The sequence below is a fragment of the Sorghum bicolor genome, chromosome 1, assembly GCF_000003195.3.
Source record: "Sorghum bicolor cultivar BTx623 chromosome 1, Sorghum_bicolor_NCBIv3, whole genome shotgun sequence".
NCBI classification, from domain to species: Eukaryota; Viridiplantae; Streptophyta; class Magnoliopsida; order Poales; family Poaceae; genus Sorghum; species Sorghum bicolor.
Genome location: NC_012870.2, coordinates 71,759,874 through 71,783,979, shown reverse-complemented (window position 1 = coordinate 71,783,979; position 24,106 = coordinate 71,759,874). Strand labels below are relative to the sequence as shown.

Here is a 24,106-nt window from a genome sequence, read left to right as displayed (position 1 = left end):
GGCCTCGAGTTTAGAATCATTGGTTACCAACGACATGAAATAAGTCTGTAAAAATCCCGCTCTAACAAATTTGAGAATTTAGTGCAACAGTGCTGCTCTCTGAGTGGCGGTGCTACTTTGGCTGACACTTGAAATAATAGTTCAAAATCTACCCAACAAAAAGTTAGATCGAGTAAATTATTTATGTTCCTAGAGTAGGATGGGGCCAAACCATAGAATCACCACAAACACAAATATTGCAAAGCAAATCACAAGAACACAAATTAGACACTGATTTATCCCGTGGTTTAGCTCGCCGGTAAGGTTTGCTTGTGTCCATGTTGTTAAGGAAGCCACTAAGTCTTAGGTTTGTGAAAACCTTATCCTCATTCTCAAGTCAAGACAATAAACACTTGAGATGAGGGCAATTTCACTACCTAATTTATGGTGAATACAAACCTCCTGGAGCTGGCACACATGTAGACAAGCTCCACGGGCAACGCACTAGCTGGCTAGGAGCAAGCTCCAAAAATAACAAATGCAATCCACCGGCTTGAACGCGAACCAAGTGCTTTCGGTGTCAAAGAACAGGTTGGGAAGCTCTCTATCACAATTTAGAGGCTCAATTTCTTAGAGAATCGAAGGGAATCAATGGGAGAAGGTTTAGGAGGACCAAATGGAGAGCGTGAGAGTGAGGAGAGCTTCTCTGGTCGTGTTTCTATTGCAAATGGTCGTGGGTGACCATCGGAGGAGAAGGGAGGTGAAAGAAATTCCCCCTTCTCAAACAGTCAAATTTGATGGTGCAGCTGTGCTGCGCTGCCCACAGCCGTAGAGCAGCAGTGCTGCATTGCTGGCCGAAGAGCGACAATGTTGCTCTCTTGTCTATCAGCTCTGAATTATATGATGACTAGGCAAGGTAAAAGAGGATGTTTGGTGGATTTTTAGCACTTGGTTGCACATTGAAGCTTGTGCACTATATCAGCCTTTTAGTTTGCCTTTTCCTAGACTCAACTTTAAAATAAAAAAAGAATCATAAAGCCTTTTGAGTCGGATGTCGCGTCCTTTTGTAGCTGGGGGGATCCACCATCACATATGCTATCCTCCATTTGATTCTAGTTGTTTGTCATCTTGATCAATGTTGGGATGGGCTCCAGCGATGGGTGGGCCGAAGCCGTGGTGGGGCGAGGGGGCCTCGGCTCGGCGCCGCATGCTCAGGAAGGGCAGCTGTCCAATGAAGCTAGCGGAGAAGAGGACAGGGGAGCATACGAGGAGGAGCCCGTGGCCAAGGTGGCCGTGCTGCCCGCGTGTTATGGCCCAAGCGCAGGGAGAAGCTGCGGCGCGAAGCAGATGCGTCACTATGGATGGACGCCATGTTCCAGTGGCGAAGCTGGGCAACAAAGCTATTGGGTCACCTCCTCTATTCATCACCTAAATTTATCCAGGCTATTGACCATTGATGCAATGATGCACAGCAACACTATTTCATCAGTTACTAGATTTCAGCAGTGGAGCATCTACGTACGGGGCCGGACACCTGAATACCTGATGATCCCGCACGGCTCGAGATGCGTCGATATACTCAAGCCTGCTTTCCTCGTCGTTAGCGCTGGTGGGTGGAAAACGCTCGTGGAAAACGACCCATAAAGTTACCGAATAGGCGAATACCGAGTTGGACCCACCATTTGTATAGAACATCCAACGAACTTTATCAGGTCACGAGATCCTGTGGCCATCCATAAAAAAAACACTAACCAGCAACAAGCAGCAAAATCCTGCAGTATCAGATGCAAGGACAAAAACTGCTCTTTGAACAGACAAAACTTCGACTAGGCGGGAGAGAATGCAACTAGACGATAAAATTATTCAGATAATCCACATAGAAATACCCAAGCCAACGCTTGTCTTGTTGCTCCATTTCTTTCCGTTGCTCCTGTGTCCTGTCCTCCAGTGGCAAGCAAGTACTGTTGCCTCCGGACACAAACAAGCGAGTAAAAACACCAGAGTTTTCAGTTTTCACACACCACGGTCCAGTAGTCACACTATACCCGGATAAGCCCATACTGTCACAGCATGCCCCGGCTAATCAAATTCTGCAGAGCAAGCGTGCAGGGCCCACCCAACATAATTAAAGTACCGACCGCTGCCACTTTAATGGCGCAGTCCCGACCTCACGACTTTACCGTTACTGGCCCACTGCGCCTTGACTCCTGCTGCCATCCTATCGGCAGCCCCAGGGCCCGCTCCACAGACCACAGGCCGTAGCGTTGTCCCCACCTGACAGTCACATGGGCTGCAGCCACGTCACCACAATGGGGCTCCGCACGTCGTGCCCGCCACCGTCCGACCAGACGAGGAACCCGTACACCGGCGCCGCTGTGGCCGGAGCGGACGGCGCGATCACCGTCACCGCGAAGCTCTGCTTCTTCGCGCCCGGGGAGAAGACGAGCTTCTGGGGTTTCACGGATACTGTCACGCCGGCGCCGGTAGACGCCATCTGCACGCGCGACGTGTACGTCGCCGAAGCTTGGGCGCCGACGTTGGTGACCGTGCGGGTCACCGTCCTGGACTGGTTCCCGCTGCGGAGCACCACGGAGATGGACGGGTAGTTGAGGTCGGAGCCCGAGGGGCTGCCGCCGTTGGCCCTGCTCGTCGACGCGGGGCACGTCACGGGCTTGTGCGTCACCACCTCGATCGCGTTCGGCTCGTAACCGATGCTGCACATGAACGCAACGTAGTCGTCTTCCCCGGCGTCGTACACCAGGCCGGGGTCCAGGGCTTTGCCCAGGGTGATGTGCCCGGCGCCGTAGTCGAACGGCGTCGCGACGCGCCCGGGCTCCGCCTCGTCGCCCACGGGCCCGCCGCGGTTGTCCGTCACGATGGCCGTGGTCATCAGCGCGGACCGTATCGCCGCTGGCGACCACCCGGGGTGCGCGGACCGGAGCAGCGCGGCGGCGCCGCTGGCGTGCGGGCACGCCATGGACGTCCCGGACAGGATGTTGAACTCCGTGCGGCGGGTATCGCCCTCCAGGCCGGTCGGGCCCGTGGCGCCCGTCCACGCGGCGAGGATGTTGACGCCCGGCGCGATGAAGTCCGGCTTGAGAATTTCCGGGACAAGCCCGTTGGGTCCACGCGCCGAGAAGGAGGCCACCACGGGTGCCGGCTTGACGCCGACGACCGTGCCGCCGAAGCTAATTGTCGCCGTCGGTTTGGAGGCGTTTGCAGCATACGCTTTGACCGCGTCGCCCTCCTTCTCGCCCAACGCGCAAGCAGGGAGGACGTGGGCGTCTCCAACCAGCCCCTCGCCGTTGGCATCTCCATTAGTAAGAACCATCGCCGCGCCACCAGCTTCCTTGACGACCATTCCCTTGGCCACGCGCGGGCTGCTGCCGCGGTCGCAGACGATGATCTTGCCTTTCACCAGTGAAGGGTCGATGGAGTTCTCCATGCACAGCGAAGCGGAGATCCCGCCAGTCCTCCCGGGGTAGTACAGAGGCAGCGATGAATTGGCCAGAGGCTTGCCGGAGTACAGTGACACCCCTGACAAGCGTCTGCCATCGCCCAGCACGATTTCAGAGGGGAAATTACGGTCAATGGTGCCGGCGCCAACGGTGGCGAGCCACGGGGCGAGGTTGGTCACCGACATGGAGGTCGGCCCTTCGTTGCCGGCGGAGGTGGCCACGAACACTCCCCGGGAGACGGCACCGTACGAGCCGATCGCGATCGGGTCGAGGTAGAACGGAGCCGTGACACCACTGCCGCCGCCGATTGAAACGGAGATGACGTCGACGCCATCAGCGACGGCGCGGTCGAACCCCGCGAGGATGTCGGAGTCCATGCAGCCGGCGCCCTTCCAACAGACCTTGTACGCGGCCACCCTGGCCTTTGGCGCGACGCCCTTGGCGACCCCGGACGCGTAGCCCTCCATGCTGGCGTCGTACGCGACGCTGCCCGCGGCGGTGGTGGCCGTGTGCGTGCCGTGGCCGTCCGCGTCCCGGGGCGACATAAACTCGACGGAGCCGTTGGACGCGACGGCCTCGGCGCCGAAGTGCGCGCCGTGGCCCTGCGAGAAAAACCGCGCGCCGACCAGCTTCCTGTTGCAGGACGAGGCCGGGAACCCCGGCCCGGCGTCGCAGCCGCCGCGCCAGCGAGCGGGGACGGGCGGCAGGTTCCTGTCCGACAGGCTGCGTCGCTCGGGCCAGACGCCGGTGTCGAGCACCCCAACGATGACGTCGGAGCCGTAGTCCGCGACGGACCAGAGGCCGAGACGCGCTCGGAGGCCCATGAACTGCGGGGACCGGGTGGTGTGCAGCGGGCGGGGACGGTCCTCGAACGCGGCGAGCACGGCCGGGTGGCGCCGCAGCTCCTCGGCGCGGGACGCCGGCACGGACGCGGAGAAGCCGTGGAAGACGGTGCCGTAGACGTGGAGCGGCTGCAGCGGGGCGGCCCCGCCGGGCGCCGACGAGGCGAAGGCGGCGGAGGCGTACCAGTGCGCGTGGGTGGGGAACACGGACGGCTTGGCGCGATGGTCCACGCGGAAGATGTACGTCTTCCGCGCCTCCTCGCCGGCGCCGTCTGCTCGCAGTACCGCCGGCGCCGTTAGAGCCACCAGCGCGAGGCCGAGGAGGAGGAGGAATGGGGAGCGAGGAGTCGCCATTGATGAGTGGGAGGGAGCGAGGGAGTGAGACACTGGATGGAATGTGAGAGCGATGGCACCGTGCCGAGGACGAGGACGAGGACGAGCAGTGGAAGCGGCAACAGTGCGCGGGGAGTTATTGCGGGGTAGTGGGGGTGTTGGGGCAGCAGCAGTTTGCCTTTTTGCGCTGCGCTGGCCGTTCGACGTGGCTACGTTCTTCGTACTACGTACAACAGCGGCGGCAGTAGCCCAGTACCAACGTCAGGGTGAGAAAAGGTCTGGGAATTGGTCGTGGGGCGCGTGGGACGCTGGTGGCTGCCGCCGTGTGCTTTCCGTGCGGATAGGGCACGCCTGCGGTTGTGGGCAGGGAAGGAGCGAGCGAGTCGACCAGCACCACTGCACCAGGTAGGGAGACCGTGGGTGGTAAGCTGGCCATCGCCATCTTCAAAATGAGCGGTGGGACGTGGCAGGACCGCAGGGCGCGGGTGTCTCGTGTAGGTGTGTTGATCTTTCTCGAACGTCTGGGTCTGGGCCAATTTCTACTATCGGCACAACAAGGATACAGCTGCATGAAAGCATGAATGCTGGAGCCGGCCTGGAGGTCAGGTCGCGAGGACCTGGCACTTTGCTCGTTTGTGATACTGCTGCTAAAGATCCTCAGAGTCGTAGGGTCCCAGGAGATGGCGATACGCATGTGTGGCTTTTGCGACAACACGAGAGGGGACCTCCGGACGACCGGACCTGAACTGATGAGCCGGTCGCAAAGGCCAAAGGCTAAACGTAGATTAGGCATAGTATGTGCTGCATTAATGTGGCATCGATCCTAAACCGGATCAGGGAGCGGAGACGGGACGGGAGCGTGCTTTGGCGGTAAAGCGAGCTTTGGGGCTCTAGCCACGCTCGTTTTTCAGTGGGCATGGCATCTGCCGAAAAGACGTTGCCGAATCATGAGGTCCCTGCCCGCGAAAGCGGTGAACTCTTCATTGACTCGCTTTCTTTGTCCTCTGCCGATGCCGAGTTAAAAAGGTCGCGAAGCGCCCAAATTGTGGCGCAAAATCGGAGACTTTTTGGCCGGATTTTGCAGTGTGGATTCTGAAGAACGTGGCGGAGGGGCCCTGGCCTGCCCTGTCCGAGTCCCCAGCCTTTTCTCTTTAAGCACGATGTTTGATGAGACAAATATGCTCAGTGAATATGTGATCAGGTTTATAGAGTATATAGACTAATTCATATGAGATTATCCTTCAAAAAAGATTGCACTTATTGTTACTTTTAACTTTAAACTCAGAAAAATAATAAAGGATTTTTTTTATCAGATACAACTTGAATGCACGCCACCCACACATTTCACATATACTCACACGGCACCCATATATACACATGTGCGCATCTGTACACATGTAAAGAAGAAATTGAAAGACTTTCTACCCTCCATTGCACGGGGAAAAGCACGGTATCACTAAACAGTCCGTGGCGTGTCTTGAGCGAGTAACATGCCAACATCCGTGCAAACGAGGGCCAGTACCCAAATCTGTGTGTCACTTTTTTTCTTTTTTTTGAGCAAAGATCTCTGTATGACTTGAAAGCGTCACTGAATCGACAAGGGTGCCTTTGGGTTGCAATGTTCGGGCCTCATCTTCCGTGGTTAGGCCCACGTTCTTATCAAAAAGGCCTAATGAGCCCACGTTTAATCAAGTCCGGTTCCCCATGCTGGACAAGTCTACAGTTGCGCAACTTTTGGGCCACTCTGGACTAAAGGCTATCAATCGCACAGATATTTGGGCCCCCATGGACTACGGAATTGCAATCGCACAGTTTGGGCCTCTGGACTATATGCGATGAACCAATCAGTCAAATCTTTTTCTCCTTTTTTGCCGGCAGACACGGAATATAGGCAGGCGTCATAGCGTGTCATGGTTCCGGAACGTGTCATTCACACAACACTGTTGAACACCATCAGTTCTGTGATTCTGTCCGCCTGTGCAGCGCGTAAGCATGAAGCACCGACAAGAACAAGCTCCTGGCGTGCGTCGTGCCCAGCTTCTCCTGATCGTACCAAGATTGCGACCAGTGGCGGAGGACGAAAAAAAATTAAGGTAGGGCAAGGTCGATAACGGTTCACTAGACATAATAATAGTCAAGCACAAAGTACAAGCATTTAGGATATAAAGAATTATAGAAAATACATGTAAAGTCAACTAACCATGTGAATATATGACGATGAAGCTTCAGTTATGCTTAGGCTTCTTAGGCAATTGCATTTGCCTATCTTTCTTGTTTTGAAATGTTTCTTTTATCTTCTCAAGATCAATTCCTTTGAATATTTCTCGCTCAATATAGCACACCATTAAGTGATTGAGCCAAGCGTCAGACATCTTGTTGCGCAATTCTGTTTTGATAATCTTCATAGCTGAAAAGACCCTTTCAACTGTTGCCGTCGCTACCGGTAGTATAAATGCCAACTCAATTAGACGATAGACCGATGGGAAAAGAGCATGTCTCTCAAGTTCAACTATTTTTGCAGCTAGGATTGCTAGATCATGACAATCTCTAAACTCCTCAATTCTTCTCACATGAAGAATAAATGTCACTAGTTGATCTTTTATACCCTTCTTTTCAGAATAGGAGAAATCATCAGAATATATCTCAGTAAGTCGAGCTAGCTTGTGCACATCAAATTTAGAGAATGAATCTCTCGGGTCAAGACAAGAAAAACAAACAAGCAACTCTGAAGATACCTCATTAAACCGATGTTCAAACTCTATGGTAATAGCATCTATAGCAGCATAGAAGGTATCAACACGAAAATAATGGTCAGCAGTGATCTTGTTCTTGCCCCCTTTTCTTGATCTTCCAAATCTTGTCACTGATTCATTCATATTTGGTACTGGGATATCATTTTCACTGCAGAATTTTGTGGCTTCCTGTAACAGTGACTCCCAACCATCATTCCTTAAATTCATCAAACGTGTTTTCACATCAACAACCAAAGACATGGCTTGAACAATATTTTGATCCTTCCTTTGCAAGACAAGAGAGAGCTCATTTGTGATGCGAAGGATTTGCAACATCATCTTCATGATGACCACAAAGCTAAATGACTCCATGATTTGCACTAAACCTCCTGCCCTACTTGGATTACGCTCATCTTCATGCACAATTTGTAGAACTTCAATTACTGAATCCCACATTGATTCAATACGAAGTAATGTCTTATAATGAGAACCCCATCTTGTATCTCCAGGTCTAGCCAAGGATGTTGCTTGATTTTTCCCTCTGCCTGAGGAAATCTCTCCACTGCCCAACTTACCTAAAAGATTTTCACGTTGCTTATCTAGCAATACATCCTTCCTCTTGCAAGATGATGTTGTGTTATTCACAATCAGGGTCACATATTCAAAGAAATCCTCAATAGATGAACAACATCTTGAGATAGAAACAACTACCAACTGTAATTGATGAGCAAAGCAATGGACATAAAAAGCATATGGGTTCTCATCACGAATAAGCTTCTCAAGGCCATTAAATTCTCCTCTCATATTAGAAGCACCATCACCCTTGCCCTCGTAGATTTGCAATGTGTAGCCCATGCTCACCAAGTACTTCAACAATTGTTGTTTTCAGTGCTTGTGAGGTTGTCTCCTTCACATGCTTAATACCTAAAAATCTTTCAATCACCTGTCCTTTCTTGTTCACAAACCTACAACATGGATATTATAATATGATTAGCTAATTTTAACAAAAATGAATATACAATAACCAGTTTACATTATAAAATCAACTAGTTACCTCACAACCACAGCCATTTGTTCTTTGACAGATATATCACGAGATTCATCTATAAGAATGGAGAAAAGACAACCTGCCATCTCTTCCTTTATTGCTTTGGTGACCTCAATTGCACAACATTCTGCAAGTTCTTTTTGAATTGTTGGGGAAGTCATCTTGGCATTTTTGGGACATGTCTCATCAAATGCAAGCCTCACTTGTTCATTCCTTTCTTTGTACCAATCAAGAAACTCTAGAAAATTTCCCTTATTCAAAGAAACAAGGGACTCATCATGTCCACGGAATGGTTCACCTTGCAATGTGAGCAAACTCACAATACCCAATAATGTATCCAACTGAGTTTCATATTTGACTAGTGCATCTTTTGTATGTCTGTCAACCTTATGTTTCACACTTGTTCTTTGATTTTTGAAATCTTCATATGCTGTCCTACACTGATTGTGGATTATTCCATCATGTTTTGGAAGCGACAAATATGCATTCTTCCAATTATTAAACCCCAATGTTGTAAAGACATTATATCCAAATTTGTCATCCATTCGATCATGCTTGAAAAGATAACAATAAAAATAATAGGCCTATCCTTCTCCACACTGTATTCAAGCCAAGGATGTTGCTTGAACCAACTTTTCTGAAAGCACCTTTTCTTATTTGTTTTAGGGAAATTGTAACCCATTGGTTGAGTTAGACCCTTATCTATGAAAGCCCTTCTAACCTCAGATCTAATATCGATAGAAAACCGATCAATTGGTATACGAAGCCCTGGATCAGTGATAATGTGATCTGGATTAAACTGGGTTATAATACCTTCTCCATCAGTTTCAATCTCCTCTTCAATTTGTGGTGCTGCTATTTTGTTTTCTATCTCCTCTTCAACTGCAGCAACAGCTTGTTCAAACTCATCTGAGTCGTAGTCATCTTCCATAATTTCCTGTGCTTCAAAACTAACCAAACCAAATTAATTAGTAAGTTATAAGTGATAACCGAAGATTGAAAAGCAATAATGGAAAAACTTATAAAGTGTCAGAGAGTTGGACATCTTACTGTAACAACGCGGATCTGCCGAGCGCGATCTAACTGGTGAGCTAATTGGCGACTGGCGAGCGCGATCGCCGCACGGCCAAAGTTCCGAACACGAACAGCCGAATTGACAGAGTCGTGGAATCGCGATGGAAATTTGGAGCGCCGGCGGCCGAAAGCAATGCGTCGTTGTTGATCTTTGGAAACAAACTGACGAGTCCCAATCCAATATGTTATGTGGCCGGTGGCCCAATATGTTACACGGCCCACAAGACCATAAGCCACAAGCCCACACGTCCACAAGGCAGGCATAAAGCACTAAAGCAAGCATCAAAGCCCAAAGACCCAAGGCCAAGTAACGATTCATCAGACATATACATTTGGTCATCTTCATCCTGCGGACGTTCGACAGCACACAGCAGCACTAAGACCTTCAACCAGGCATCCATGGCGGCCAGATTAGCTTGGGGGTGGGGATCCACGGCGGAGTCAAGGTAGGGCGAGTGCCCTACCTTGCCCTACCGAGCCCTCCGCCACTGATTGCGACCCTTGAGATTAACTGCGTGTTCACTGTTCTCTTCACATCTGAACACTCTTGCTCTTGTGATCTTGTCCCAGCATCTACATCGCATCCTTTGAATCATCGCAGAAGAGGGTTGTAGAGCAGATTCTCTGCATACTTCAGAAAATTGAGGCTGGCACCTCCCTACTACTTTACCTACTCGTTGTATGAAACTTTGAACGCAAACTTGACATTCTTTTGAACAAAAAATGGAAGCGCAGAACAGCTTTGCTCTGAATTGTACATAGAAAGTAAAGATGGGACGGTGCTCTAGATAGGTATCCGCGGTTCTTCTCTAGTCTAGTTTAATGAACTAAAAAAATAATTTATTTCCTCATTTAGAGGGTCATCCCCATCCTTAACAGAAAGGTGTTTTCTCCACCGTCGGAGAGAAACGCGATCAAATCTGAAGCAGCTTATGGTACAGTACACTGGAGCATTGTTCAGTGGAATTCTACGTCGCAGAGATGGACGTTTCATTAATCCGCTGCTGCCACTCCTTCAGCTTCTACTCCACCCACCAACATCAGCACACACACACACCACGCCTGCATCATCTAATCATCTCTCCAAACAAAACCGAAAATACCAAAGCAAAACACACGCGAAAGCCTCGTCAGATTGGCATCATCGACGCTGCTATCGCTACGGGAGCACACCAACGCCAATTAGCATCCGGCCGATCACACACGCACACGCACAGGTAGTAGTAGAGCAGAGCGCAGCGCGGGCCTCATTGCGCGCGGCCTCTGATGACGTCGAAGCCCATCTCGGAGGGGTCGGTGGCCTGCACCTCGTAGTGGACCCCGTCCAGTAGCCGCCGCAGGCCTTGCTTCGACGTCGCGTACAGGATCTTGGCCCTGATCCTCGACGCCGCCGGTGACCTGCGCGCGCAAAACAGAAGCGCAACGAATCCACCCGTCAGAACAAGGAAATGCAGCGCACCAGCAGGCCAGCGGCCGCCAGCAGAATCATAGCGCTTTATTTAACAAGTGGACACCGGAGGAAGTTGACAAGTTAACAGTAGTTAAATAATTCGGTCGTGCTGCTTACTCGTCGTGATCAAATCCTGTTTGGTGTTGTTGTTGTTGCCGGACACGGACAAATCAAGACACAAGTATATATAAATATATAGTTGCTCTAGTTTCTGCTGACGGATTGTGATTAACTTCTTATATAAAAAATAAATGTATGGCTGATTGGACAGTTTTGCCTATGGCTGTCATCGTGGGCGATGCTTTGCTTTCGGTGGGCTGACAGATCTAGACAACAGTTGGATTCAGGCTAGATCAGATCTGATAAAATAACGGGCGTCCTTAGCATTGCAGGCTTTGGAAAAAAAATAATGCGTGTAGAGAGCGCTCAAGACAACGGAGACAGGGAGAAAGGGACGTAGGGAGGCCTGGCCAGGGCTTATCAGGAAAGTTTGGTCCCCGTCATGATCATGATCCCAGCGGGGATGAGTGCCGCAAGCAACTTTTTTCGCTGTGGAGAAAAAAAATCGAAAAAGCTTAGCGCACCTTGCTGCTTTGTGAGATAAGGATGTGGCACGGCACTGATTGAACAGTCATTAGATCTGCAGATTTCTAGTCAATTGTGAATTTATGTGATGCCTTCCTGCACCTCTAAGGCTCAGGTTTGCATTCCTTCAGACAAGCGACAGGACATATGTTCTAGACTGCCTTCAATTACTACAAGATGCGCATTCTGTCAAACCAAACAGTTTTCGAGATTGCCTTGACTTTTCAGTTGCAAGATGCCGTTTCTTTCGTCACTTGCATTCTTAATCGTACTAACAGCAGTTGCCATGTTTTTCACGACTACGATCACCAAACCAGGTTTTGTTTCAACGGTGCAAAAGACAGACGGAGATTTGGTTTCAGGCTGCCGTAGTTTATGGTTCGCTACTTCGCTTGCGCATCTTCCAAGCTGCATGAATGTTTCCAGAGAAAAACAAGTTGACATATACGGTTTCGGGCAGTTGGCACTGCTACCGTGTAGGTTGGGTTTATGCCTTTATGGACAGTACCGTGGCAAGGTTACTCTGTACATCAATGCTCAAATCAGCAAATGAGTAAATGGGAATGGACCGGATCGTTCCATCATCCCCGTACCGAATTAATCGATTCTTCTCACTTCAATTTACCAGGTTTAGTGGTGTGGTATTACCTTTCCTAACGAAATTCCGTGGAGGTTGCCTTGTTCGTTTGGCTGCAGAAAGTAAAAACACAGCTGCCTGACAGATTTTGAGTTTTTATTTACGAGGAGGGAATTGGTTTGTTCGAGAGATATCGACGGGAAATTAAAGGCGAAAGGGGCGCAGGATTATTACCAGGCGATGAAGAAGATCTTGCTCTTCTGGCAGTTGTCGACGGTGACGAAGTCGAAGTCGAAGACGGCGTAGCGGCAGTCGTCGCCGGGCAGCGCGGCGACGAGCTCCTCGTACCCTTCCCCGGGGCCGCCCACCTTGTCCACCAGCACGGCGCGCGACCGCTCGTCGATCTTGAACACCACGAAGCGGTGCACCTTCTTCCACTTCATCTCCATGAACCAGCGCTGGCACTCCTCCTTCACGTCCATACCCTCCGTCGCCTGCAAAACACGCACACACGCGCGGGACACAGAAGGCCGTCGATCGTGAGCCATGGCTGCTTGATTTCACACGACAGAGGGAAGCGGCGGCGCCGCCGACGCGTCACAGCGACGCTGGGTTTTACCATCTTGTAAGCCATCGCCATGGCTGCGGATCGTTGCGGATGGACGCCCTGGCGAGGGAACCGTGGTGTGGTGTTCTCTCTGCTTGGGTTTGGGTTCTCTTTCACGAAGGAACCCTCCTCTCTGTATCTCCCCCTGCGGCGGGTTCTTTTGACATTAGGTGAGGGTGGGTCGACTTTATAAAAAAGAGTGGGCAAGCAGCCCAAAAATTCCATTCTCTCCTCTCTCATCGAATGGAAAAGGCAATAATGCAATGGACACATACTATTTGCCCCCACAAGTGAACCTAGAATCAGAAAATATTTTACAACATACTTACAACGATCAGATGGACTAGATGTAGCAAAATGTTTTATACTTGCTCGGTTTTTTGTGTAAATATACACACTTAAGCTAGAGGTTTATATAAGCAAAAAAAAATCCTCAAGTCTTGAAATGTAAGTGCTAAAACTCTACCAAAAGTAAGAAAAGTCCCATCTCTAGATCTTATATTGCAATTCCACACTCTAAGTATCTTCCTTCTTATGCTAGATATGATATCATTAGCTTCTAAATTGACGGTTTAGGTTTATAATTAAGGTAACATGTTAAGTTAAGCTTAAACCTTAAATTAACATGTGGACAATAATATCGCAGAGACAATAAGGAAAATCGGTAGTCATTAAATATGAAGCAATGATTTAAGAAAAAAAGAGAGCTTGGTACATATTATACAACTAGCAAATGTGCACGTGCATTGTATTGTATGAAACCCAACACATATTGGAATGTGACTTCGAAACATCGCTCAACACAAGTTATTATAATTTGTATGACCAAGGGTCATTAACTCAGGTCATATATGGGGTCAGGGTAGTTTGCAAGTAAAAAAGTGGGGCAAAAGAAATATTTTGCTCTTTAATATTAGGCGTAGATATAGGTATTATTAATATATAGATATAGATATATGTATAGATGTAGATATAGATATAGATATAAATATAAATACAGATTAGATATAACGAGAAAATGATGACCTACTGCCACTTTTCATGACAACGGCCATATAGGACAACTGGACCAATAACTGTTTGAGAACAAAAGCTCGTCATCGTTGGTTTTGTGATGATGATGGGTTTGATAGCAAGGCTCACTATTGAGAATATACATCATGATGGAAAAAGGACGATTTGGAGGTGAATTTGTTTGAACTATCCAAGAAAAGGATTAAGAAAACATATTTTCATAATGAATTAATAAAACTAGGTACGTAGATCCAAATTTTACATCCCACTTGGAAGAGCACATATAGCACATTGCATCATAATCATCATCACCATGACCACGCACGCGGGAGGCATTGCGATCTCCCAAGATTTGCACCGGTCATTACCGGCCTTGCGACATTGAGACACAGGACACGGCATAGAGGCTAGTAGTCGCCTAGCACACGCCTCTCGCCTAGATAGGATGTAAAACGTCCCCGGCCAGGCCACCCCTCGCCGAGTCTCGTCTCATCACTTATTATGACTCATGAGCCGTGCCCGTTTCTCAGTCCGATCCTTTGCTTGCAAGGTAAGGGAGGAGGAAGAGGATGCGGTGGCCGTTTGCCAATCGGCGACGAGCACCCGCACCCGCACCGCACGGCAGCCACCCACTGGCGAAAAAAGGAAACGAAAGCGCGCATGCACGGCACGACGCGCGGTGGGGCGCGCGGACGTGGGGGCCGATAGCGCAGCACGGCCGTGCCCCCTTGCCCCTTTTTTTCCCCAACCCTTTCGCGGTTCCCCCCGTCTCGCTCGCCTGAGCAGTCGCTCGCTCGCTCGCTCGCTGCTTCACGTTTTCATTCACGAGCGCGTGTCGGTGGTCGGTGGGACGGAGGACGGACGGGCAGACAGGTGCGCGCGGGCAGAGGCCTTTCGCGGCAGGCGTCGTCAGTGGAGCGCAGATCGGGGTGCCGGGGTGGTTCTTTTTTTTTTTCGGGGAGTTTTGTCTTCGCGTGTTCTCAGCGCGTAGTACGTGGATTTCTTGGTGGGACGAGGAAACTCGCCCGTGCGAGCTGGAGAGCCGTCTCTTTTGATTTTTCTTGCGCGCACTGTTGAAATTCCAACGTCCACTTCTCTCTTTTTTTCTCGAGAGCATTGATGAGGATGAGATTGATGATGACTTTCTTGCTTGCTATGCAACGAGACGGTCGTACAGTGGGGGAAAGAGAAAGAGAGAGATGTCGAAAGCCAAAAGCAAACGGACATGACCACGCACCGGATAATTGAGGAGCTTTATGCGACGTTGCAAATTGCAGTACGTTGCTCGTCGAAAGAAAACGGAGCATTATGGGCGAGTAGATCGCGTAGCATTGTAGTTGTAGCCCCCATTGAGATTTTTGCAGGTGTTTTAGCGTCTAGAGATTGCCCGCAGAATATGCGTTTTTTTTTTGCTGTGAAGATAAGCACGGCGTAGAAATCATAAATCGCCCGGGCGGATGATGACGCTAGGTAAGATAGCCCTAATTGCCGTAGGACGAGAGCCGTGTCATGACCACTTCTTTTTAGCCCGTAGACGTGCTCAAGCTTTGGGGGACTGAGGACCGAGGCTGTGCGGTTATAAACCGTTCAGAGAAGCTAAGGGTGATCATGAGCCCTCCGCTGTAGGCTACTCCAGCATCTACTCCGTAGGAGTATGTTGATGTTACAGAAGCGGAATGGTAAAAAAGAAGAGCATCCGGCACACATGAACCTCTTTGGAACCTGAGTAGATTGTAGAAATGCAGGAATAATAGAAAAAAAAAATGTAGAAACAGAATACACTAACACATCTTGATTCATATGATTGAGAAAACAAAAGAAAATGTAGGAAGAATGTTTGGATAGAGCTCAGTAACAACACAGAATTCCTAAAGGATTTGCAGGAACTCAATCATTTGTTTCAAAAAGCTTCATAAAGAAGTTTTCTGCCTTTCTTGAATTCTATGTTTTTTCCCCTATAAAATTGAACTGATTTATGTAAACTATTTGTGTCCAAACAAGCTCGTATTTGTTCCAAAGAGGCCTAAGAATAAATGGAGGTTGCTTACTGGTGGGAAATAATAATAAAAATAAAAGGGAAACGCATCCTACAAAACGCAGTTTTGCGGAGCTTAAAGTTGAGATCGACATCAACCAGTACTGTTTTCTCTCCGTCTCGCTACCAACTTGCTATCATAACTCCCCTTTGCAATTTGCTGGCCTCAGTTCGGCAATGATTGAGCGACGATGTACACTCGTTCCACGCAAACAGAGCGCCGCGTCCCTTCAACAAACCAAAGAGCTGTAGCCTGACGGGGGAGTATTAGTAGACCCCATTATCTACACAACGACGACGTCGACATCTGTCTGACGCAAAAAAAAATCAAGAGCTGTCGCTGAAGAATTTTATCGACAGCAGTGCACGGGTGGAATGGGTGATCAGCCCCCGACGTGCGAGCGATATCTGCTTCTGCCGACGAGGAAACCCCGCCAAACACGACAGCTTATCCCCGACCTGTTCTCGTCCTTGCGCCAACGACTAGAGTTTAGAGAGGCTGGGTTCCACTTCCATGGCCTCATGGCTCATGGGGCGACACGCCGGTCTGCACGCGCGAGACGACGACGATCAGAACGCCAGTGGACCGGCACCACGCACCAGAAAGAAAGCGATGGAAGAGAGGGGCTTTTGTGGGCGAGTGGCTGACAGGCGCAGCACATCGTTGCGTGGATCCGCCGCGGCGGGGAGGAGACTGACGAGGGATATGCGACAAGCCTTCCTGTCAGTGGCGCACTCCAGTGATCACAAGGGAATCAAAAGGACATTGAGGTAGGAGGGCAGGTGTGTGGCTGCAACGTGCCATGGTTGAATGTCGATAGTGACCTGACTTTCAAGAGCCAGTATTCTTCACCGCCCGAAGATCAGCAGCGGCAAGCTCAGAAAGGTCCGTCTTTGGCCCCAAGTGTCGTCGGTCTTTGGCTCACAAGTCACAATTGAGGGCTAGAGATTGCGGAGTCACGAAACAGGTCTGTGATCGTGCCGAAACACACATTATAAAGGCCTTGTTTAGTTCCCACCGAAATTCAAAAAGTTTTCAAGATTCTTCGTCACATTGAATCTTGCGGTAAGCACTAAATATAAACGAAAACAAAACTAATTACACAGTTTGGCGGTAAATCGCAAGACGAATCTTTTGACCCTAGTTATAGTCTATGATTGGACAATATTTGCCATAAATAAACAAAAATATTACAGTAGTAAAATCTAAAAAAAAAAATTCACATCTAAACAAGACCAAAAGCAAATTTGTGTACGAAGTGCGATAGGCCGATAGACCAAGAAATTCAAGATCGGAAGGATCATATTTTATTTCAGCCGCCTCCTGTCTAGTTTGCACCGTGGCATTCCACCAAAAGCAAAATCGTCGTTATATCTAACCTCTTCTCACGAGATAAATGTATTTATTAATGCGTGTGGCCCGACAGCTGAAACTACCGTCACCATATCCACTCAGCCGCCACAATAGGTAATAGTTCAATCAACTGAGAGAACAAATCATTAGAACTAAAACACTGCCATCATCTATTTGGCAAGACTACCCAACCTAACCTAAATTAGAGAACTAGTTCAATCAACTGAGAGAACAAATCATTATCATTAGAACAAAAACACTGCCATCATCTATTTGGCAAAACTACTCAACCTAATCTAAATTAGATTCGATACTGCAGCCTTAAAACATCTCCAAGAGTCTTTCTAAAACTCTCTAAACCATCATACGAAAAATCATTTAAATAAAAATTGTTTATATCTTTCTGTGCTCCAACAACTTTTTTTATATTTAGGTATCCAATTAGACAAGCTAGGATATTTTTTAATGCAAAACTATCTAACCATTAGGAAGAATATAGCCTCAGTTGCCTAGCATCTTCTACGCAAGTGCCACTGTGTATCACTCGCTGTACGTGAATGCAAATGGCTAGCGCACAAACTACAGAATACAGATACGTTAGATGCCAGTCGCCTCCCTACTCGCTGTAAAATTCTAGGTCAGCAGCTTATAACCAACCAGATCGGCTTACACGAGAACGAATGACCAGTTTTCGCTTCAAATAAACACAAGGCAAAGAGGGCTTGAAACACGAAAATCACTTGAACATATATGGAGAGAAGATTGTTGCGGTCATAATACAAATTCCCTCCGCATTAAGTTATAATCAAAGCATTGTTACATGAGGATAAGTAAATTCCACGAATCCAAGAGAGTAAACGCAGCCAACGGAGACCGATCTTCAATTTCTTTGTGCGCCTGCAAAGTCAGAAAGAGATGTTAATTTCCTGCTTTCTGAGGAGCTAGAGCAAGAGGAATGATAGCCACTGATCACACTATCACTAAACAGAGTCAACCATAAATTGACTTATGTGCCTTCACTACCCAAAGATTGCAGACTTCAAGGAAATCATGGCACTGCAGTGTAATGAATAACGCTATTCGTTCGTATTTGTATATTCCCTAAAGTACTTTTACTTAAAATCAAATCAAACAGCTCTTTTAAATCAGCATTGAAACAGCAGATGAGAGCTGAACAAACTATGCTGAATATGCATTTCAACAGTGGATGTAGATAGATATAGATACATATGGAATAATGAACTCTTACATGGAAGCATGAACATGGCTACATCAGTTCTTCTCATCTTCTGTTTTGTCGGACTTGTCTTCCTTCTTCTCTTGCTGTTTAAAAAGAGAAATAAAGAAACCATCATATTTCCACATACATACATTACCAGACCAGTCAAGATTCATCACATTACAGGATAGTAGTTCATGTGAACTGGGGGTTTACTGCTTTGAACATATTTAATTTTCACCAAACCAGTGTATGCAGACCACAAATGGGTACACGACAATTTGACCCAGTACCGTTTTCTAAGGTATTTGTATGCAGACCACAAATGGGTACACGAACAATTTGACCCAGTGCCGCTTTCTAAGGTATTCGTGTGCTCTCACCTGGTAATGTGCTACTATTTCCATTCCACAAGACCAAATGTGCTTGTGGACCATAAAGAACTCCATATGCTATCTTAAACAGCAGAGCCATTGCTGGCAGAGCTCAGAAATCTGTGGATCCTAGAGCTGTGATTACACGTGGGTTGCTTAGCTGAGCTGTTTTCTTTCTATTCTACAGAGAAGACAGAATCAAAGTCCTTCATCAGAGCATACAAACTCCAGATAGGTGGAGCTCAGAGCTGGGGCTGAACATGGGCCTTAGGACCTGTTTGGGCCCATTAGCTGCTAATAGCTATTGGCTAACTAATATATTAGCTGCTATTAGGCCTTGTTTAGTTCACCCCGAAAACCAAAAAGTTTTCAAGATTCCTCGTCACATCGAATCTTGCGGCATATGTATGAAGCATTAAATATAAACGAAAATAAAAATTAATTACACAGTTTGCCTGTAAATCGCGAGACGAATCTTTTGACCCTAGTTAGTTTATGATTGGACAATACTTGTCACAAACAAACAAAAGTGCTACAGTAGCAAAATCCAAAATATTTTCGCATCTAAACAAGGCCTTAGAAGGTTTGGTCCTAGTGAAATAGTTGTTAGATGGGGTATTCAGCTAACAGTTAGCTAAACTATAAACTAGACCTGTTTGGATCCAAGGAGCTAATTCAGCTAACTATTAGCTCTATGGATCCAAGCAGGGGCTTAGTTACTTAAATCTTGCAATGATTTTTTGTATCTGTGTGTAGCCATTGCTTGCATATACTAGCTGTGCATATTTTTATGAAGATTTGCTGACAGATAATATATATTCTTATTTAGTATTAGTAAAGGTGAAGCCAAACAATGCTATCATCTAGAGGCAACATGAATTTCATTGGATCACAATACTGGCAGACCTTCAGAGTAACCAAAAAAGAACATACCTCTCCCTGGCTGTGCAATGATGCCAGCAAATCTTTAACAGATGGATCATTGGGATCAACACCAGGAAGCTGTTATCTCACACATAAAAAGGACCAATAAATTATTGAAACAGCAGCTAAAAATGTACATGTATGTCACATTAGTTTAAGAATAATACATACCGAATTAAGGATAGATGACACAAACGTTCTGTCTTCAAACACCTTACTCATATCAGTGTCACTGGACATGTTTGCATCCTGGACAGACATTTGAAGAGCTGCATATAAACAATCAGAGTATGGGAATATTAGAGAATGAGGTTGATAAAAGAAATGAGAATGTAATACTATAGGTATCAATACAAAAGAAAGCAAGTGAAACGAAGAAAATCAATAAGCAACATTCTTGAGTAATGTGAAGATGTGATGTTGAATATACGATCTACTGGACAGCCAGAATATATATAACAATGTTCCTTAATGAGTTATGTTCAAGAGGGTTTGCCTATGGGCAAAAGGCAGATTGGGTGCTAATAGAACTTAGAAATGTATAGGAATGAAATGAACTCCCAAAGGAAAAATAGTTTGGTGCCATAAAAAGAGAGAAGTGTTTGGGGATCAACTGATATTAGGATGAGGTGTGGGGAATGAAATGAAGTCACAAAGGAAAAATAGTTTGGTGCCATAAAAAGAGAGAAGTGTTTGGGGATCATCTGATATTAGGATGAGGTGTGGGCCCTGGGAACATATCACTAATCCGCTAGATGGTTGCTTTTTCAACTTGGTGATTTCTGATGACTACACTGAACTACTGATCAATACTACCCATGATAAAAATGCTTATGTTTAAGTTAATGCTGGGAGGAACAACTACTGAAGATGTTGGTTGTTTATATGTTTCATATTGGAGCAAGAAGTGTTAAACATCCATGTTTGCATGCAAACACTAGAAAGCAGTGGTTTTTCATTTGCCACTACCAGAATTAATTGATAACAACTAATATTGTATGTGCTAGAATTGTTAAGGCTGCAAACATAAGAAGAGAAAACACACCCAATGCCAAGTCAGGGTCAACTGCACCAGCTTCTGCCATAGCAGAGTCAGTCACAGCTGCAGATCCTGAAGCACCACCCTCCATTGACATTGCAAGTGCCTGCTGTAGTAGATCGTCATCATCCTGTGATCACAGTTATGTTAGCCCTCTGATGTCCACTTGGATTTACATTAACTATTAATATAAATAATATACAATACAAATAGTAGAAATGGAAGATACAGAGTCAGGCACTTTAATTGAAAAGGATCTTTGCTACTTGCAACCGTTATAATCAATATTGCAACAGAAGATAAACTGTACTGCATATAATTGTAGTTTAAACTTGTATAAATTAAGTAAAATTTGTGATTGAAAACTTTATTAGTTAACAAGGTAAGCAATGAACACTAGATATTATGTACAAATGTGCCAAGAAAAGATGCACCTCCAAGCCAAAACTTCCATATTTTTCTTAAGCACGGACAAAAATAGATTACGTAATTATCAATAGAGAACAATCACTAGCAGATCATCATCTAAGGTTTAATGGTCGATCCAGAAAGTATGTAAGCAAATACACTCTCAAATTTAAATGAAATCGCAGAAAGTATTTCATGAGATTATATACAAATACCAAAACTTGAAGCATTTGAGGCAGGTCAGGGCATTTTTAGTTTGTAACTGATGGGCAGTGATAATACCTTTGGCTGTTCTTTCTTGTCGCCAGCAGCAGCATTTGAGGCAGGTTCTGCTTCAGCCATAACAGAATCGCTGTTTGAGCTTGAGGCATTGTTGTTTTCAGTATTAGAAGTATCTTCTGCAGCCTTTTTGGCAATAGCCTCTTGCCTTGCCCGCTCTTCTTCCATAGACAACCGCAGGGCAAGTGCCAATTCTGGATCTACATTTGGGTCCACACCAAATTCAAATCCAGATGCTCCAGTAGCTGCAGCAGCTGCTGCGGAAGCAGCAAAACCGCTTCCCCCTTCTTCACCGGTAAATATAGGAGTGCTGGTTAAAGATACAAAAATAAGGTTAACATATATGCAGCATAAGAAAACTTAGAACCCAGTAACATGGCACACAATTACCTTAGGAGGACATCAGAGAGGGCATTATCACCAGGAGGGACATGAACAATGTGACTGCTATCACTGCTGTTAACAGCAGCAATCAATGCTTCCAGTTTCTCAGGTTTTTCATCATCGGATTCACCAAAGTCAACAATGTCAAGAGCAACATTGTTCTTTTTCAGCTTCTTCCCGATTGTCTCCAAAACTTTCTTGTCATACTTCACAGGACTGATACACATGACAAGACTCATTAAACTAAACTCAAACAGAATTAATAATGGCCATACAAGTTATGCCACCCCTACATACCTTCCGATGAAAGCTATAATCCTCTGCTGCTGCCTCTTGTTCTGGCGATGCTTTAGTGCAAGCTGAGCAACCTGGATTGCTGCAGCCAAGTTTGCCTCGGCACCAACTTCCAACCCTATACAGTACATTGTTGTGCATCAATTGGTCAGGAAATTACAAGTATCATGATCTAACAACTTATGGGACAGCTTAAACAGTTGCACTGAATCCCTAAACTAATAGGTAAAATTCTCTCAGCACAATAGTAAAGCAAAGGTTTTGGGATCGATGTGAGCTTACCGTGCATACAGGCGAGGATCTTCCCGAGGTCGCTGGTGGGAGTGACAAGCACGCGGACGCCCTTCCCGGCCATCGTCATCACGCCTACCGTGTTCTCCGGGTTCGACTGCACCCATCCAACAACCAGAAGCAATCAGATCCGGAATCTCAGAAACCCTAACCCACACGAAACTGCAAAAGTGCGATCGATTGGATCGGTGGACGGGGAGACCGGCGGTGGGTACCTGGGTCTTGGCGCCGCAGATGAGGTTGACGGCATCGGCCTGCGCCTGGAACCGCGACGGGGCGTAGTCGCCGTTCCGCATCCACTCCGAGTTGTCTATGCAGATCATCGTCGCCTGCAGGGGGAAAGCGAAACCACGGTGAGGAAATTAGTTGGGGATCGGAGTTCGCGGACCGAGAAACAGCAGCAGGGCGCATGTCGTACCTCGAGCACCATGGCGCCGCCGCTGGGGAGTCGCCGCCGCTGTCAGGGAAGGGTTTGCGCTGGTTTGCGGAGCAAGATAGAAACTTTACTAGGAGTAATACTAGAAGGGACGTCGGGTGCGTTCGTCCCCTTATTTGGAGTCGGAGGCTACGGGAGTAGATTGGATTCTGAGTCCGAACCACAGTATTACTCGAGCCCGACTTGGCCTGCGCTACTGGCGGCCGTCGGATCGCGAATTTGTGATTCGGGATGAACCAGCGCCGGTGTGAAAATCACTCATATCCTCGGTGGTGAAGTACTTAAGTCTAGTCTCATTTTTTAGATAAAAGATATAAAATCCGGCTTTATCTATCCAAAGATAGAATCAGACCAATTATTACAACGTCTAGCAAATGAGCAAAGTTTGATATAACCACGTACAGCCATACACACGGCTACTTGGACAAAAAGTTATTTTTCTAAACAAAACCAACATATCTTTGCAAGCCGTTGGAACCGAAAAAATCTAAAGTTAACGTCTCCAGATGCTTAGCTGCAGAAACTAGATGATCCTTAAGATCGTCATGCCGTTGCAGACTTGCCCATTGACATAGCCAGTGAGTCCCATACACATTAAATATGCTAATGTGGTACTATATTGATATAAAAAAAAGATGATAAGAGTTTTATGAGAGTACATGTAGTTTTATGGAGATGAAACTAGAAGTATTTTGGAAATTAGGTCATGAACGCCCATTGAAATTGGTCTTATAAGGCCATCCCAGTGACTGAGAGTTTCATGACCCAGTTTTCAATGCATTCATATTTTAGAAATTGTGTAGAAGAGTTTATCCTCGTGAAACTCTCTCCACTCCCATAAAACTCTTATCATCTCTCTCTTCATTAATATGGTGTCACATCAACATATTTAATGCTCTACAAAAACCCCGTTAAAAATGGTCTAAGTATTTTGATTTGAAAGGAATCAGGCAATAATTATTTCACTATATATTAGAAGCTGAGAGCTAAATAAAACATGCTCCTCACTACTCCCTCCGTGGTCCCAAAATAATTATACATGACTCGCATTCTAAGAAGTCAAATCAATTTAACTTTAACTAAATTTATAGGAAAGGACATAGATATTTGTATCTTTGAATACATATTTCCTACAGCGTATGTCTTGATAATTCAATGATGTTTATTTGTTATCGTAAACATTAATGTATTTTTGTATATCTTTAGTTAAATCTAGGATTAATTGACTTTTCAGGATGTGAGATAAAAAGACTCAGTTTTAGGATGGAAGGAGTACATTTTTTTATTCAATTTTTAGTAATATTAGTTTTGAATCACTTTATCACCAATTCCTAAAAAAAGTTGTTTTGAGGAAGGCTCCAGTCAAACAT

At 46.6% G+C, this 24,106-nt stretch overlaps 3 protein-coding genes across 5 annotated transcripts; all 3 read right to left on the bottom strand.

Annotated features, from left to right (window-relative positions):
- Positions 1,813-4,773, bottom strand: LOC8054357 (subtilisin-like protease SBT1.6). Its single transcript, XM_002465528.2, has one exon. The coding sequence runs from the start codon at positions 4,631-4,633 to the stop codon at positions 2,261-2,263; it is 2,373 nt and encodes a 790-aa protein (XP_002465573.1). The 5' UTR covers positions 4,634-4,773; the 3' UTR covers positions 1,813-2,260.
- Positions 5,884-12,883, bottom strand: LOC8054356 (actin-depolymerizing factor 5). Of its 3 annotated transcripts, XM_021461568.1 has the most exons (5): positions 12,698-12,883; positions 12,313-12,572; positions 9,443-10,864; positions 8,399-9,342; positions 5,884-8,309 (listed from the first exon to the last, which is right to left on the bottom strand). In XM_021461568.1, the coding sequence occupies exon 5, from the start codon at positions 8,197-8,199 to the stop codon at positions 6,838-6,840; it is 1,362 nt and encodes a 453-aa protein (XP_021317243.1). In that variant the 5' UTR covers positions 8,200-8,309; positions 8,399-9,342; positions 9,443-10,864; positions 12,313-12,572; positions 12,698-12,883; the 3' UTR covers positions 5,884-6,837. The 3 variants fall into 3 exon arrangements, with proteins under 3 accessions (XP_021317243.1, XP_021317252.1, XP_002465572.1); XM_021461577.1 differs by lacking the exons at positions 5,884-8,309; positions 8,399-9,342 and adding an exon at positions 12,150-12,216 and having other exon boundaries at positions 10,285-10,864; positions 12,698-12,864; XM_002465527.2 differs by lacking the exons at positions 5,884-8,309; positions 8,399-9,342 and having other exon boundaries at positions 10,285-10,864; positions 12,698-12,862.
- On the bottom strand, positions 17,806-22,879 carry LOC8078860 (26S proteasome non-ATPase regulatory subunit 4 homolog). The gene is made up of 11 exons (XM_002465526.2): positions 22,719-22,879; positions 22,516-22,629; positions 22,292-22,397; positions 22,013-22,127; positions 21,722-21,931; positions 21,335-21,641; positions 20,651-20,774; positions 19,777-19,874; positions 19,615-19,683; positions 18,338-18,411; positions 17,806-17,985 (listed from the first exon to the last, which is right to left on the bottom strand). The coding sequence occupies exons 1-10, from the start codon at positions 22,728-22,730 to the stop codon at positions 18,361-18,363; spliced, it is 1,206 nt and encodes a 401-aa protein (XP_002465571.1). The 5' UTR covers positions 22,731-22,879; the 3' UTR covers positions 17,806-17,985; positions 18,338-18,360.